Genomic DNA, 17,614 nt, shown 5'->3' on the forward strand with positions numbered 1-17,614 from the left:
GCTGTGCATCCTTCGTTCACCACTCTTGACCCAGGGCTGAGTACCATGTTGGGCGAATAGCAAGAGGTTACTAATATACTCCTTCAAGAAATGAAATACTAATAAAGAATGCCTCCAACCACTTCTCTCAGCTTTCTTCCTGGTCCCTTCTGACTCACGCCTCGGGGGCTGACCAGGGTTATCTTTCTGAAACACAAATTTCACTGCACCCAACCCTTCTTTTGTCAGTGCTTACTGGACCCTGTCAGTGTTTACCAGCACTCTTTGTGAATGTTTATGGGAGTGATAACAAAGTTAAGATCAAGCTGATAGTGAGGAAAGGTGTGGTGGATCAGTAATAAAAATGATCATAAGTGATTAATACAAATTTTTAAATTGTGGATTTGCTTTAAAAGAAACCCCCAAGCCCACGAGCACCACAGGAAATGGATGAGTCATGCGTTCCAAGTATCTAGTGTCCTCTAGATTGGCGCTTGATAACATCAGCCCTAACTGCTAGCACTACCTCGCTCAGTTACCAGCGTACTGTCCCAGGTGGGCATCACGTTAGTGTCCCCTTCTCTGCTGTTCGCAGGTGGGGCTCAGAGACCACTGCCCTCAACCCACGCTGCCATGTGGGCTCCATTCGGTGAAATGGGTGGGATTATCTTAGGAGTCATGACCTGACCTGTGTGACCCTGTGTGCATTGGGAATGGGGTGGAGAGAAATGGAGATCAGGGAAGACAAGGGAGATCCATTGACCATAGCTATTTACAAACTCAGGAAAGCACAGTTCAATAGAATTTCCTCTTCAGTGGAGTTGACCCATTTCCCCTCTCCTTAAAGAGGAAGTTCCATTAGCTCATAGAAACGCAGAGTCACCCATTCCTCAGCTTGGAAAAGCCCTCACAGGAGGTTTTTCAGTGTAGGAACAGACGGGGATGTCTCTTGGGGACTTTATTCCAAATTCCTGAGAAGTCTGGTGGCATCTCACCGCTGTTTGGAGGAACTCTCTCAGTTTCTCCCATGGCCCTGGTGCTGGGCGGTCTGAGCTGAAAAGGGGAGGAGACCCAGCCCAAACTCCCACCCATTCCACATCCTCAGACCCCCTCTCTCTTCAATCTTCATACTCAACATCTTGGCCAGCCCTCATCCAACCTGCCCCAGGGGCCTTTCCATTTCCAACACTCAGTTCCAGGAGAAAGTGACCAATCTCACACTTCTTACCAATCTGACAAGAAGACCTTTGGGGAAAAGTCTGACTAGGTCCCAAACAGTGTGAGATAAGTCAAGTTCTGTGAAGGTGATAGGATCAGGGCTTCCCTGGAACTGGTTAGTTTCTCAGATTAAGAGGGGAGAGGTGTGGTTGGAGACAACACAGTGGAACAGAGATGCGGTGTCCCTGGCCACCTCCTGGAGGATCCAGGATGTGACAGAGAGCAAAGTGCACCCAGACTCAGGCCTCGAGCCCTGGGTCTGCTCCACCCGCTGGGCTGAGCTTGGGGAGAGCCTCAAACCCACATGTGGCTTTTCGTGGAAGGAGGAGGCTGCTTTTAGAATTGAATGCAGATGGCTTCCGCCCTTATGAGAAGCACCTCTGGGACATACTTCCAGGTTGGGGGAGCAGTTGGTGGGTTCCAGGGACACCTGGTTTGCTGTCTTCCTGGAAGGGAGGGGCCATCGGGGTCTCCTTTCAAGTTGTCAGAATTCACATCCAAAACACAGTGTTCTCTGTCCCACGGTTTCCTTTTCAGTCTTCCTAAAGAACCGACTCACTGGAAAAGACCCTGATGCTGGGCACGATTGAGGGCAGGAGGAGAAGGGGATGGCAGAGGATGAGATGGTTGGAAGGCATCACCGACTCAATGACTTGAGTTTGAGCAAACTCTGGGAGACAGTGAAGGACAGGGAAGCCTGGCGTGCTGCAGTTCATTGGGTCGCAAAGAGTTGGACACGGCTTAGTGACTGGACAATTACAACAACAAAGAACCTCTGCATACTCTTTCATTTACATCCATTTTCATTATCTCTCATTATATTACATAATTTTTACATTATCATTCTTTTTTTTTTTTTTTTTTTTGGTGGCACCCCATGACTTATGGGATCTTGGTTCCCGGACCAGGGATGGAACTCGGGCCCTTGTCACTGAATGCTCAGGGTCCTAACCACTGGACTGCCAGGGAATTCCTTCATTATCTTTGCTTACCTTCTCTTTCAACAATTTTGTCATATATTTAATATACATTTTTAAAGATCTCTTTCATTTTCACCAGTTTCCAAGAAAAACTGTTCATTTCCCTTTACAGCTTTACAAGTCGACAACATAGACAGCAGAAACCAACACAACACTGTAAAGCAATTATCCTCCAATTAAAAATTTAAAAAACAAAGTCAATGACAGCTACCTATGCCTGGAATACCATACACCTGGGACATTAAACTCTTTATGTATGATCTCGTTTAAACCTCCCAACATCCCCACGAGGAATTATTATTCCCATTTTATAGATGAGGAAACTGGGACTTAGTAAGGAATTTGCCCAAGGTCACAGGCAACAAACAGTAACACAAGGAACTAGACCTGATTTGAGCGTTGAGTCCTCAGTCTTGGTGCCTTAAAGCGACATCACACATCTTATTCATTTTCATCCTTGATCAATAACTTGACACTTCTACCAGCCACTGTGTCATTGAAATCTGACTGATGTCACACATCCTATTCATTATCATCCTTGATCATCAATAACCTCACGCCTCTACCAGCCACTGTGTCATCAGACATCTGACTGGTTTCCCGAGATTCCTGTGATCCCAATAATTTATTGGAAGAAAAAACATACATCAACTCATTAACAGAGCCTTGTGTTTCAAGCCACATTCGCATTCATGTTCTCAGTGGAACCTTATAAACAAAACAAGTCAGGCAACATTTTCTGGTTTCACAGATGAGGAAAGGTGACTTTCCCAAGGTCACATGACTAGGAACAGTGAAGTCAGAATGAGAACTCCTAGGCTCTCGAAATGCCCAGAACTCTTTCCCTGTACCATGCTGCCTTTTCAATAAATAAACTAAATAAATAAACCCTCCAAGGAAATGCTGAGAAACCCTCCCTCAGACCTGTTTCTAGAGGGAATTATTATCAGACTGGCATCTATGAGCTTTCTGGCGGAGTGGAGGAGCTCTGGCTGGATTCACTGGGCCTGATGCTTATTCCAAGAGTGCCATGGAGAAGGCAGGGCCAAGGATGACCCGGGGGGCATACAGCTTCCCTGCTCACAGGTGCAGACAGATCCCAAACTGACTGTGGGGAAGCAGAGCCCACACCTGCCCACTCCCTGGGCCCAGGGTCTGGTCATTGTCTCAGCACAATCCCATCTACTCCTGCTACGTGGACGAGCCCTCAGCGTGGGGCTGGCCCTCAGCCCTCAGCTCTGTGCGGACACGGCTTCCTCCCAGCCCAGCATCACGTGGGGTTGGAGGTGTCAGCCCAGAAGCCAGGTTGGCCAACATCCCAGCATGAGACTGAGTCTTTATTTCACAAATGGAATAACCACGGCCCTTTGATAAGTGGCTCAGATGGTAAAGAATCTGCCTGTCATGCAGGAGACACAGGTTCGATCCCTGAGTCAGGAAGATCCCCTGGAGAAGGGAATGACTACCCTGTCCAATATTCTTGCTTGGAGAATCCCATGGACAGAGGAGCCTGGCAGGTTACAGTCTCCATGGGGTCGCACAGAGTCAGACACGACTGAGCGACGTCCACTTCTGAGAAGTGGCTGCTGGTCCAAGCTCACCACATCTGATCACTGAGAGGACAGAGGTCCCAGCCCAGTGCCCTGTCCTGTAGCTGGACATCAGCAGCAACACAAGTACAGGTCCTAACCCTGACCTTCCTGGGCAGATAAGGTGATGTCCAAGCCCAGAGAGCCACTGAAGGGCTGTGTCTGGACCAGGACAAACACCCATGGTTTCTCTGGTTCTGTCAGCAAGGTGGTGGGAGCAGCAGGATGAGGGCAGTGTGTGACATGGCCACTCCAAGTGCCCCAGGGGGCTGCTGCTCTATTTGCTCGAAAGAGGGCACTGTCTGCAGATAGACGCAACATCCCCAGGGTTCTGAGTCAGAAGCCCCCTTTTGGATCTCAGCTCCCTTTGGCTCCTGTTTCCTCCTTCCTCCCCTGGAAGTGGCCCCTGCATTGGCGGCCCTGACGCCTCTATCCTCCCAGCCCTCCATCCTACTGGAGGCTCTCCTGACACATGGACGGCCTAAGTGGGGAGGCCTGGCTCACTGAGCTGACTTTAGCCTGGTGGCTTCATGATCCCCCTGAGCAAAGAGTCCTTTAAAGCACAGGACGTGTCCCGAGGAGAGGGGAGGTCTCTACCCTGCTCTTCTCAGCTCTGCCAGAGTCTGCAGGGCCCTGTCTGCAGAGCAGGCCGATGCTACCTATGTATCCTGTGTTAGTCTAGCTTCCTCCTGGACACCTACTGGGCCTGCAGCAAAGTGCCCAGACTGGCATTGTGCTTCACTTCTGGCCCCTGGATCCTCTGGGTCCAGGCAGCGTGCAGCTGAAATCAAGAGCAAGCCCTTAGCCTGCCTCACTCATTTGACTGCAGGCTGGTGATCAGTGGCAGGGTGACCAGGTCTGAGTCAAAACTGCCCAGGAGACCGCCCGGGGCCGGCACACAATCCAGAGGGGCAAGGTCATGGGCAAAGCTCCAGTCAGATGTGCCGAGGTCGCCACAGCTGGTCAAGCCCAGAAATGACCAGTCCTCAGTTGGTTGGTCCCACTGTGCTTCAGGGGTCTGCAAAGGAGCAAGAATCATTTCTGGGGGGTCCTGTTGCACATAGCCCTTGGCCAGGGCTGGTAGAGGCCAGCCCGCCTCAGTATCCAGGCACGTCCTGAATTGGGGGTCAAGGTCCTCTGTCGAGGAAGACTCTTCTTCCAGGCCGCCTGCCTGGGCTGCCTTCTCCTCTGGGCACTGGGTCTGCTTCAGGTAGCCCTGGAAGGCCCCTGCCACTGAGTCTTCTTCCGCAGGCTCCTCAGGTCCCAGGGGACTCACATGGCCTGAAGCTGAGCCACCCTGAGCATCCTCAGGCTGTCCCCTAGAGTTCTGGACCAGGCCAATGCCACTGTCCTCCCGGTCCCGGCTGTTGCTCCCCACCTGCGGCTCCCAGCTGGGCTCCGTGCCGGGACACAGGCGGGGATCTGGCAAGCAGATCCCGCTGTCTGCGCTGTTGCTGCTCCCTGCACTACCACAGCTGTTCTCCAACTCCTGGGGCATCCCCTTTTCCAGAGCCCCCCCGGCCTGGGGGCCGGAGGCAGGGAGGAGGAACTGGGGCTCCTCGGTCTGCAGCGACGGCTTGGCACTGCCGAAGCCGCTGTCAGTGCTGCCGTGCACGTCTGAGTTCCTCAGCTCCGGAGTCACCTTGGGGAGGGCCTCCTCGTCCAGGGTGTGGAGGGTATCTTGGGTCTCTGGGTGGGAAAACTGGCTGATGAGGTTGAAGGGACTGGGCTTCTTGAAGACCTGGGGAGGAGAGCGCAGAGTGAGAGGGGCGGGAGAGTCACCAGCAGGAACCCACCCCAGTGCAGCCAGGAGAGGTGAGGGGTTCAGGAGACGCTGCTCCAACAGACGGGGCACGGCAGAGCCTGCAGGACAGGTTGCTTGTCCTTTTGGCTTTGTTTCAGAATTGAGTTTTCCTCCTCGTACAATTCTCAGTTTGACTCAGGCCAGCTACCTAAGAAGCCTGTGTTCTCAGAGCTCAGACAGAATGGGAGGCTGCAAGGAAAGGTGAACATTCTCAGGCAGCTCCGTCAGCAGTGCTTTTCAAACCCGAGAGGCTGGCTGGACCACTGAGATCTAGAAATGTGTTTCAGACTTTTTTCCCCCCAGTAGGACCCTGAATGAGAAACATGTTACATAATAATGCTACGTAAGATATAAATAGCACACAAATATATTATTCATATACAACTGAAATCAATTTCACAAAATAATACTTATTGTTACTGCCTGTGCATCATGATCTATTGTATACTGTCCTGTCCTATTCCATGCTATTTATTTCATCTTTTAAAATGCTGGAGGTGAGATACCAAGATCATTTCTCCACTCCCTGAGTGTGACTCTCATAAACACAGCCTGGCTTCATTGTGGGTCAGTGAACAAGCACAGAACTAGCAGCTGAGGAGGCCCTGCTGCTGCTGCTGCTAAGTCGCTTCAGTCGTGTCCGACTCTGTGTGACCCCACAGACGGCAGGCCACCAGGCTCCCCTGTCCCCAGGATTCTCCAGGCAGGAACACTGGAGTGGGTTGCCATTTTCCTCTCCAATGCATGAAAGTGAAAAGTGAAAGTGAAGTCGCTCAGTCCCCATTAATTGCTAATAGTCCCAGGAAGTCACTTGACCCTTCTCCCCCTAGCTCTTCTGCCCCCGTTGCACTGGAGTTCCTTCTGCTCCAGACAGTGCTGCCTCGGGGCCTTTGGCTACTCCTGCTTGGAACACTCTTCCCCTAACATTTTGTATGACTGTATCCTTCTTATCATTCAGGTCTTGGCTCAGAGGTCATCTCCTCAGAGAGGCTTTCCCGATCTCCCCTCTTCCTATCAACCTTGTTTATTTATTCTTAGCACATAGTTTCTGGAGTTAATTTTTGTTTTCTGTGCTCCCACATGCATATACACAGATAGGCTCACTCCCTATACCCAACAAAATGTTCACAAGCTCCTGAGGGTGGGAGTTGTCTGTTCTTATTGGCCACTCTATTCCCAGAGCTGCTTAAACTGAGCTGGCACATAGTAGGCACTCCTAAGGTTTCTAGACTGACTTATTGACTTACTGTTGCACATCTAGATCCCTTTGTATGTGATGACTTTAATGCAACTCTTATTGGCTGGATCCCTATTAATATCATATAGCTTGGTGACTAAGGATGTATATTCTGGAGCCAGACTTCTGGGTTCAAATTCCAGCTTTGCCTCTTATCAGCTGTGTCATTTAGGCCAAGGTTTGTATTAAAGTTAATAGCTGATATAAGTCTCTGATCCAAATGTTCAGAAGGAACAAAAAACTACAGATTGCTTGTCATCTACTTTGGCATTTTTGCATCTATGTCTATGTCTATTTCACTGGTTTGCATTAAAGTTAATAGTTGATCCATTGGCTGTCCCTCCAGAGCTAATCAAGCCTTTTGGGCCCACTTACTCAGTTGCCTTCCATACAACACTTTGCATGTTGTGGATGCTTGGTAACTGCAGCTCCATTGCCCACTCCCTCTTGCTAGATGTCTTTCCTCAAGCTCAACTAAGACACTTCTATCCAGTGGTCCTCTCCCACTGCTCTGCTTTCTAGTTACCCATCCTTGAATGCTGGCCCCATGGTGCGCTCACCAGGCAGCTTCACTCCCCTTCTCCCCACTCCATGCCCATCCCAGAATTCTTTCTCAAGATCATTTCAGAGGACCTTTGCCACTTGCCTTACTTTCCCTAGAGATCCTGGGAACCCTGCAGAAGGTCCCCTTCCATCTGTGAGCTTCCCCGGGCTCCTGTCTCCCTGACAGAGCCCATTCTTATAGCTGAGTCCTTGATCATCCCAATAATGTCAGTTTTGGGGACCATCTTTGGTCCAGTCTGAATCCCAGGCCAGAGATGGGCTGAGGTCTGGAGATGCTGCTCAATGGGACAAGTTGAATTTCAGAGGCTGACTGACTACAATTCAGCATCTGTCAGCACTGTGTAGTCAGAGGAGACCTGCCCCCGCCCCCGCCCCTCCCAGGAAGGGCTGGAGATGCTGCTTCCTCCAGGAAGCCCTCCTCTCAGCATGCTCTCCACGCTGCTCTCTCCACCTGACCACAGCCCCTGTCTTCCTCTTTCAGAGCACTCAGCACAGCCTCTAGGGATGGGCAAGGCTGGGCTCTGGCCTTGATTCTTGCTGGCTGTGGGGCTCTCTGCATGTAACGATCTCTTTCTGCCTCAGTTCCCTCAGTTGTAAAGTCAGGCTTATAACTGCCTGTCTCCAAGGTACTAATGCCCAGGGGCTGGTCTGCAGCCAGTCATTAGCAAATAGTAACAAAATGGCGTGAGGTGGGTTGGGATTACTGTGTTTTTTCTGGGCCACGATAAGGCAACATTCTCTGTACTGGGCTTGGCATTCAAGTTCTCCCTCCCACCCCATGGTGCTTGATGAAGGTGCCTCTGATAACATCAGGGCTGAGGGTATGGACTGCCTGGGAGGGTGTGCCCTGCCTCTAGGAGTCCTGGTAGGGCTGGGAAGGAAGGATGGGGTGGTGGCCTCTGTGCAAGACTCACCAGGACAGCAGGCAGCTTCCCCCGGCGCCGCACATACAGCTGGAAGGTCAGACAGAAGGCCAGGGCTCCATAGAGCAGCAGGACGAAGGTGACAAAGATGCTGATGTTGGTCACTGTGAAATCTGTGGGGTCCAGAGAGATGGGTTTGTAGGCCATGGGATGTGGAGGGGCGGTTCCCATGGCCCCTCTCAGGGGCCTCTCAGCGAGTGGCCGAGTAACCACCCCTCCAACCCCTTAGGCTACCTCTAGGCCACAACTCCGGAGGCCACAGCTACATTCTTGTTTTTCATTGTGGCATGCAGAACCTAGTTTCCTGACCAGGAATTGAACCTAGGCCCCCTGCATTGGGAGTGGTCCCTGGATTCTTGGGAATCCCTGCCTGGCTTTCCAACCTCCACGCTGAAGGATCCCTCACTAAACACATGGACTCTGCCGCCAGTCTTTGCACAGAACTCACACGATGGCACACAGAGCTGAGGCGCAGGATGGTACAGCAGGTAAGAAGGGGGGCTCTGGGAGCAGCCAGACCTGGGTTCCGATACCAGCTCTATCACTTACTAGTTGTGAGGCCGTGGACAAATTACTCAGTCTCCCTGAGCCTTAGTTTTACCATCTAAAAATGGCACAATAATAGTGCCTACCTCACAGGTGGCTGTGAAGTACACAGCATTTATCATCTACCAAGCCCTTTAAAACAGCACCCCCCGCCCCAATCTGTGGTTTCAGTGACCTGTGGTCCAAAAACATTACATGGATGATTTCCAGAAATAAATAATTGATAAGTTAAATCTTGTGCCATTCTGAGTAACTTGAAATCTCATGCTGTCCCACTCTATCACTCTGTCCCACCTGGGACATGAATCCTCCCTCTGTCCAGAAGATCCTGCCTGTGTCACTTAGGGGCTGCCTCAGTTATCAGATGGGCGGTTGTGGTATTCAGTGCTTTCGTCTAAGTAACCCTTATTTTACTCAATTGTGGCCCCAAAGTGCAAGAGTAATGATGCTGGCAATTTGGACATTCTTTTAACTTAAAATTATCTTCAATTTAATTGATAAATTAAACTCTGTCATATGCATGTATGTACAGGAAAAATCAGTATACATCCATGATTTCAGGGCTGCCACTGGGGGTCTTGGAACATATGTCCTGGGAATAAGGGGGGACTACAATACTTATGTTATCTGATTCTTACTCTTACCTTAAGAGGTAAATACTATTACCATCCCTATTTTTATAGACTAGCATTCTGAGGCCAGGAGAGATTAAGTTGCCCAAGGTGATAGATTTCATAAGTGGTGAGGCTGAGATTTGAACCCAGACCTGTACACAAAACTATTTCTGTATTAGTGAGTGGATGTTGAAAAAGTGTGTAAGGCCACATGGCACAGAGATGATGCCTTGCTCTGCTTCAGTGAGAGTGCGGCTTAAATAACAACCAGCTTCTAAGTGTCTGCCATAAATTGAAATGTGCCGTAGAAAAGCAAGGAGTCCTTCTGGTCACTGCTGGACGCTGCCCTCACTGGACCAGGCACTCTCCCAGCCCACTGACTGTTGACATCACCCATTAGGCATTCAACATATACTATCCCAAGTAGCTAGATGCAGCCTCCTCTTGCCATGCCCTGTCTTCCCAGGCAGACCGTAAGATCCTTGTGGGCAGAATCACGAACTTCACACCCCATATTCCCTTGCCCGCCACCCACCCTCCACACCCCCAGCACTTGGTTGGGAGCCTGGCACAGTGTCTGCTGACTTTTGCAGCTGCGGAGAAGAGCCAGCTCAGTTCTGCTTCCTCTGAGGGGGAGGAGGGAAAGTTCTGAGATGCCCTTGGGGTCCCCAGCTCCATTCAGCCGAGGAATGTGACAAACAGGAACCACCACAGCTGACTAAGCGGGCTGGGAAGGGCTCCTGGGAGCTTAGTTGGGCTCTGGTGGAAACACCCGCACAGCTGGGAGACCTGGCACTGTGGCCACAGCCTGGAAGTCACTTATAGGTACTGAGCCTCAGTTCCCATCTCTCTAAAATCGGGACAACAGGAGCTCTTTCACAGGGGCTGGGTTAGGAGGGAGGGCTGTGCTGGCGGGTGGGGGGCCAGCACAGTGCCCCTCAGCGGCAGCCCTGCTTCCTTCCCTCCTACCTCCCTCCTGCCCGGACAGCAGCCCCAACCAACTCACACTGCGAGGTGAGCAAGATGCACTCCTCCTTGGACCAGACCTCCTTGTTCACTCGGGAGCCGACAGATGGTTTCACCCTGACGCAGAACTCTCCCACCCCTCTCGGGATTGGGAGTTTGAAGCTTTCGTTTTTGACCTTGCCAAGGGACTGAAATGAAAACAACCAGAGCAATAAACACGATATCCTTGTTCCATGGCACATGAGAGCCAGAGGGGCAGTTAGAGATACTCTAAAGCACTGCAAGTCAACCTCCTTCAGTGTTCTTTTTTCTAAGGTGACAAACCTTGCTTTATCAATGCAGCCCAAGATCTCTGTGATTACCATGATTTATTTTGTACTAAAAGAGAAAATGAAGTGTTTTATAGATACTGAGGACCTTCCCAGAAGGGGCTGGAGTCAACTGTGGTGGAAAGGGATGCATGCATGCATGCTAAGTTGATTTAGTCATGTCCGACTCTTTATGACCCCATGGACTATAGCCCACCAGACTCCACTGTCCATGGGATTCTCCAGGCAAGGATACTGGAGAGGTTTGCCATGCCCTCCTCCAGGGGATCGTCCTGACTCAGGGATTGAACCCGTGTCTCTTACATCTCCTCATTGGCAGGAGGGTTCTTTATGACTGGGCACCACCTGGGAAGCCCATGGTGGATAGGAAAGAAGACGGATTTTGTGGTTCCAGGTCCCTCACTTATGGGAGTGTGCTTACAGGGCCTCCTGGAGCCTCATTTCTCCAGCTATAAAACAAAATAAAGTCTCCGCCTACAAGAGGATTGGAAACCATAGCTATACAATGTCCCCTGTAGTTATACAATGTCCCACAGACACCTAGCAGGCACTGCCTTCCCTGCCACCTGGCAGAAGCACATACTTGAGGACTGAGGCCATCTCAACCCTCCCTCCCCACCCCCCATCCACCTCACAACCTCCCTGACTCTGCAGGTAAAGTTCCCAAGGGGAGGACAAAAGGCACTTCCGGCCCCAGGAGACAGGTGAGTCTGACCGTGGAGAACCCCATACCTCATAGTGTCCTGGTACCTTGCGAACCTCAATCTGGTACTCCCGGAAGTTGTGGAAGATGTTTTCGTATGTGTCGCCTTCAGGGGCCACCTCGGGCCTGGGGAGCTGGATGGCCCCAACGATGTTACCATTGTGCACCTCGAGCTTCACGCTGGCAACCGTCAGAGTCACTGGGTGGGGAGACAGAACCATGAGGCCACTGGGCCGGGGAGGGCCTGGGCACCCCATCCAACCCTGGCCTCCAAGGTCAAGCTCTTCCCACTATAAAACCTGTATTACAGGTCTCCCAACCTGGCAGCACATAAGGAATTTCTGGGGTAGAGGGCTAACAACAGATGCCTGGACCCACTCAAGACACAGTGAATCTGAATTTTGGAAGAGGGGCCCTGGCAACATCTATTTTAAACATACTCCTCAGTCATATTTCTGCAGCTAGTGAAGTGCCGGCCTGTGAACAGGCATTTGGGAGACAATGACCTCCAAGAGTATCATTCTGACTTCTGCAGAGCAGGCTTGCCATACACATAAGGGCACAGTCAGTCCCAATCTGAAGAATGAAAGAATCCTATTCACATTTGGGGCTTATCATCCTTTTTGCTACTCTCTGCGGAGAGAAACTCCCAACTTGATTTCAGTAGCACTTCACTGCTTCAAATGGACTGCCCTGGTGGCTCAGAAAGTAAAGCGTCTGTCTACAATACGGGAGACCTGGGTTCGATCCCTGAGTCGGGAAGATTCCCTGGAGAAGGAAATGGCAACCCACTCCAGTACTCTTGAAAATCCCATGGACGGAGGAGCCTGGTGTCCATGGGGTCATAAAGAGTTGGACGTGAATGAGCGACTTCACTTCACTTTCACTGCTTCAAAGCCCCACACCCTGATCTCAGGGAATTCTTCCCTAAAGGCAGCAGGACCAGATTCAAATTCTGCCTATTGCTTGTGGCCCGATGCTGAGTGTTTATGGATTCACTTCCTCTCCCAGAACCCTACAAGTATACCAGTCTGGCCCTCATGACTCAGCTGTTCCAGCTCACCCCAAGACTTCTCTTCTGTAGGATAAACAACTCCAGTTCCCTTTTAAATCTTGAACAACTTGGCTATTTTCATCAAAACTTTCTCCAAAGTCCTGACTCAGGTTTCTTTGAGCAACTAAATCCCTGACTAGAAAGCCAGGTGGATGTGGCAAGCCATGGGAACAGACAGCAAAGGTCTAGACAAGAGCTTCTGGCGGGAAAGGAGGCTGAAAGCCATGCTCTAGGCCCAGGGGAGGAGAAGCACCTTCATCCATGGAGAAGCGGGTGTTAGGAGAGGTCCAGTTGGAATGCTGGCTTCCGTCCACTGCCCGGACTCTGGCTCGGTAACCATGGCTGCGATACAGGTCCAGGGTCTCCATAGTGACATCACAGGACATCATTGGCATCTGGCTACACCTCTGGATGGACTTCCAGTAGGTGGGCTCTACTCCATACCTGCGAGACAGCAGGGTAGGCATGGGGAGAGGAACTTGTGCTTCACCCTACCTCCTTTAGGAGGGAAGCAAGGGGCCAGGGGAGAGCTCACACGATAATACAGCCCTCAGGGTGTTCCCTCTAGTATGGGGCATCCAATTGCAAGGGGATCTCCCTTGGTTCTGGGGCTCTGAGCCAGTTTCTCTGTGGTCCCGAAGACTCTCAGATTGGAATAGGAGTAGCTCAAATGCCAACTCCTCCAGGAAGACTTGCTACTACTCTCTGCAACACAGCTCACTTTCTTCCTCCTCCCAATTTCATCTGCAGTCCTTAGGGCTTCCTTGTTCTCCAACTGTCTTATGGATGCTTTTCCTGTTTTTACAATAAGATGGAAAAGTCTTGAGGGTAAAGGCTTGGCTTTCTCATCCCAAGCTCCCAGCATACTGCTCAGTGCACATGAGACTTGATCGGTACTTGTCAACTGATAGATATGTGCCAGGGTCCCTCCTGGTGTCATTTCAGTAACAAGGCAGGTATCTTCCCATGCCAGGGGGGTAGAAGGGGCTGCACTCTCCCACTTGCTCACTCATCTCCCTCCTTTCTCCACCCTCCTTTTTGCTTACCTCAGGAGTTCCACTTCATAATAGGTACTTTCAGACTGATTTGGAATGGGTGTCCAGTAGAGGACGTGGTGGAAAAACTCTGCTTCAAACCACGCAGACGGAGGTCTGGGCAGTTCTGTCGGAAGACAGGAGAGTGTCAGTACTAGAGGTAGCAGAGCCTCCCCCCACCCACCCCGGGGAAGAGATACTACTGCAGATGGCTGCAAGCATTCTGCCTGCCTGCTAAGTCGCTTCAGTCGTGTCCGACTCTTTGGGACTCTATGGGCTGTATCCTGCCAGGCTCCTCTGTCCATGGGATTCTCCAGGCAAGAATACTGGGGTGGGTTGCCATGCTCTCCTCCAGGGGATCTTCCTGACCCAGGGATTGAACCCATGTCTCTTAAGTCTCCTGCATTGCAGGTGGATTCTTTACCGCTGAGCCCCCAGGGAAGCCTGTTTATTGAGCACTCAGCTAAGTACTTTACATATACTGTCTCATTTAATTACCACGGTAGTCATACAAGGTAGGCATCTATTACCCCAAGTTTACTAGAGAAGCAATGAAGGTTCAGAGATTTTAAGTGACTTGCCCAAGGTCAGTGGGGATAGTAAGGGGTAGAATGGGCCCTTGAATCCAGATGGATCTTATCCCAGAGCTAATGTGTTCTTAAATCACCATCCTGTGCTATCTGGGATCAGAAGCAGAAGTGAGAAGAGACAAGCTGGGTGTGATGCATTCCAGGTAAGAAGGCAGGGGCAGAGGGTTAATCTGTGCCCATAATGAGCTCTCAGATGAGCTGGTCCCTGGCTGTGCCCAATCCCTGTGCCTGCTCCAGCCCTATCCCAAGGTCTGCTTCCCATCCCCACATCTGGTTCCCACTCTGGCCCCAGTTCTGGCCTTAACCCAAGGCCCCCCTCTCTGGAGTTCTTTGGTACACAGATATCCTCCTCATTGGCATCTACCTGTTTCTCTTCACAGAAGCCCAAGTTGAGTGGTTGCCCCATTCCCCAGCTTCCAGGAGAGCTTTACTGCAGCCAGATATTCAGGCTCAGCCTGAGTACAACAAATAGTCCTGGTCCTAGACTGGGCTGAGGACATTTCCACAAAAAACTGGCACCCTTGGCTCCAAGGTGAGATGTGTGTGTGTTAGTCGCTCAGCCGTGTTGGACTTTTTGAGACCCCATGGACTGTAGCTTGCCAGGTTCCTCTGTCCATGGAATTCTCCAGGCAAGAATACTGGAGTGGGTTGCCATTTCCTCCTCCAGGGGATCTTCCCGACCCACGGATCGAACCCTCATCTGCATTGCAGGCAGATTCTTTACCACCTGAGCCACCAGGGAAGATACTAAATACCAGAGCCTCTCTCCACCTCCTGTCTTCCCCTCCCTCCTCCACACACCATTCATCAAGGGCAAATCATTTAACCTAGCAGAAATCTTCTCATTTGTAAGAATGCAATAAATACACCTACTTTAAGAGTCTTGCAATGAAGATTTGCCCATTAAGTGCAATGAAGCATATCAAGGCCAATGCCAACACCCAGTTCTTCTCTCCCCAGTCCCTTAATATCTCTGCATCTGACAGTGACTCCCAGGCTGCCCTAGTTCTCCAACTTCTAATCATCTCTCTAATAATGCTTCTTCTTTTTTTTCCTGATGGTCATTCTCACTTAGAAAGCACATCTCGCTTGCTTTCTTATACTGTCTTCGATCCTCAAGTCTGTTTCTCAATTTCAGAAGAGTACATGGAAAGTGAAAAGTACAGTGGGTCTCTGTGGTGTTTGGGCTGCACATCCCCAGCTCAACTCTCGATCATGTGAATGGTGACCTCATGTTTTACTTCATATTCTGGTTCTCTCTCTGCTCTCTCTGCCTCTGTTCCTGGGACTCCCCGCCCTTTCATTCTCTCCCTTCAGGATTTAGCTTTTCAATTACAGAAACTTTCCAGGACATCTGGCTGGGTTAGGAAAGCTAAAGGGTAACAGTAGGAAAGAAGAGGCAGGTGGCAGTGGGAATGCTTTGGGGGCTAAAGGAGGAGAACGGATGATATGATGGGGGTGACAGGTGATGGTGGAGTTAAAGAGTTGAGGGGTGACATGGCACGGGGGAAGAAACAGGTTAATCGGAGAGCTAAGGTAAAGTCAAGTCAGACTGAGATCAAAGTAATTTCCCAGAGGGACCACCAGTCCCATAATTTGCACTAGAACAACAAAAGAGTCAGGGCTGAATTTATGACTCACCGGGACGTGGGTGGGCAGTGAGTTGAACGGGGGGTGGTCATTTAACTTCTCTATCCACACTTCCCCACTACCCCAGTCAATCTCAGCCTGTTAGACGTCTACAACGTGTGAGACTGAGATTCAGGCTTGCCAGAACGCGGGAGATTCGGGGAGGGGGGAGATGATGGGTGCCTCTTTCCACAGAGAGCCGGTCAGTCAGACGGGGTTCTCCGTGGGAGATAGAACTTTAATGCACAGTTGACAACCAGTGGGAGAGGGAGCAGGATGGGCGCGGAGAGGGCAAGGCTAGACCCAGATCCTTACCGTGCGCGCGAGAGCCGAGGAGCAGGCTGAGGAGCGCCACCAGCTTCACTATCTGGTGCGACAGCATCCTGGGCGCACCGCATTCTCCCGTGCCGGGGCCAAAGCCGGAGCCGCGAAGCTCGCCTCCGGCAGCGGCTCTACTCGGCTGCGACTGAAACCTCAGCCTGACGCGTCCGCTCACGCCCCGCGAGGCTGACGCCAGAAGGGCGGGGCCTCGAGGCGCCCCGCCCACACGCCGTTGCGTCAGGGAGTCGAGCCCGCCGCCGGTGCGCGGACTGCCCAAGCTCGTGGACAGGAAGCTGGGGAGCGCCTGGGCGGTGGCTTGGTGTCCCGGCTGGGGACCGGGTTTGTTCAGCTCTCACCTTCCTTACCTCCCGGGGCCTCCAGTGCGATCGAGTGAAAACAGTCTGGGTAGCCTGGAGGGGTGTGTGTTTGTGTGTGTTTTCGGGCACAGGTTCGGGGAAGCGGGGAGATTGCCCACAGAGGCAACGCGAGGGGCAGCCTTGCCTCGTGGGCGCGGAAGGTGGGGTGAGGGTGTCAGAGCAAATTGTACAGAGGTACGAGTTGGGGAGGGAGATTGTGCTCAGGGAATGTGTGAGAGGACAGGTACGTGTGTGAGCCTTGGCATTGCCAGGTACCTTGGTGTAGGGCTCTGAGCTAAACTTAGAGTAAAATAGGCAGTCTCCTACCTGCTTAATATTTCGAAGGTGTGCTCATGACGTCTTCCAGACTTTTTTGGTTTCCCTCACCTGCCTGAAATCTCGTGTTACCACCCCCCCACCACCACACACACACACACACACACACACTCCAAAATCACTGCAGATGGTGACTGCAGCCATGAAATTAAAAAGACGCTTGCTCCTTGGAAGGAAAGCTATGACAAACCTAGACAGTGTATTAAAAAGCAGATACATCATTTTGCTAACAAAAGTCTATATACTCAAAGCTATGGTTTTTCCAGTAGTCATATGCAGATGTGAGAGTTGGATCATAACGAAGGCAAAGCGTGGAAGAATTGATGCTTTCAAACTTTGGTGCTGGAGAAGACTCTTGAGAGTCCCTTGGACAGCAAGATCAAACCAGTCAATCCTAAAGGAAATCAACCCTGAATATTCATTGGAAGGACTGATGGTGAAGCTGAAGCTCCGATATTTTGGCCACCTGATATGAAGAGCTGATTCATTGGAAAAGACCCTGATGCTGGGAGAGATTGAAGGCCAAAGGAGAAGGGGACAGCAGAGGACAAGAACCTGGTCTGATAGCATAACTGACTTAATGGGCATGAATTTCAGCAAACTCCTGGAGATAGTGAAAGACAGAGAAGCCTAGCATGCTGCAGTCCATGGGGTCACAAAGAGTCAGGCATGACTTGGTGACTGAACAATAGTGCTCTGGGAGAACTGGGTAAACATCGTCAGTCACTCATATCTCTGTCAATTGGCTCATCTGAGACTTTGCTCTAGGTGCATAGAAGATATCAGAGTATGGGGGACAAACTGCTTCACCTCTCTGGTTCAGATTCTGTGTGTGTGTGTGT

General features: G+C 51.1%; 1 protein-coding gene across 3 annotated transcripts; it reads right to left on the bottom strand.

Annotated features, from left to right (window-relative positions):
* Positions 1–2,783: 2,783 nt before the first annotated feature.
* IL10RA (interleukin 10 receptor subunit alpha) lies at positions 2,784–16,245 on the bottom strand. Of its 3 annotated transcripts, XM_006044713.3 has the most exons (7): positions 16,075–16,245; positions 13,553–13,667; positions 12,760–12,950; positions 11,482–11,651; positions 10,461–10,608; positions 8,286–8,407; positions 2,784–5,507 (listed from the first exon to the last, which is right to left on the bottom strand). In XM_006044713.3, the coding sequence occupies exons 1-7, from the start codon at positions 16,139–16,141 to the stop codon at positions 4,578–4,580; spliced, it is 1,743 nt and encodes a 580-aa protein (XP_006044775.3). In that variant the 5' UTR covers positions 16,142–16,245; the 3' UTR covers positions 2,784–4,577. The 3 variants fall into 3 exon arrangements, with proteins under 3 accessions (XP_006044775.3, XP_025122611.2, XP_025122612.2); XM_025266826.2 differs by lacking the exon at positions 13,553–13,667; XM_025266827.2 differs by lacking the exons at positions 12,760–12,950; positions 13,553–13,667.
* Positions 16,246–17,614: the final 1,369 nt, after the last annotated feature.

This window comes from Bubalus bubalis, chromosome 16 (genome assembly GCF_019923935.1).
Source record: "Bubalus bubalis isolate 160015118507 breed Murrah chromosome 16, NDDB_SH_1, whole genome shotgun sequence".
Classification (NCBI taxonomy): Eukaryota; Metazoa; Chordata; class Mammalia; order Artiodactyla; family Bovidae; genus Bubalus; species Bubalus bubalis.

What these genes read in the sequence shown, in the direction of transcription:
- IL10RA (XM_006044713.3), bottom strand. Translation starts at nt 16,141, where the DNA reads ATGCTGTCGCACCAGATAGTGAAGCTGGTGGCGCTCCTCAGCCTGCTC. An exon ending in CCTCGGCTCTCGCGCGCACG is followed by an intron (nt 13,668 to 16,074) that starts GTAAGGATCTGG and finishes GTCTTCCGACAG; the next exon opens with AACTGCCCAGACCTCCGTCT. An exon ending in CCGCTTCTCCATGGATGAAG is followed by an intron (nt 11,652 to 12,759) that starts GTGCTTCTCCTC and finishes CTCCCCACCCAG; the next exon opens with TGACTCTGACGGTTGCCAGC.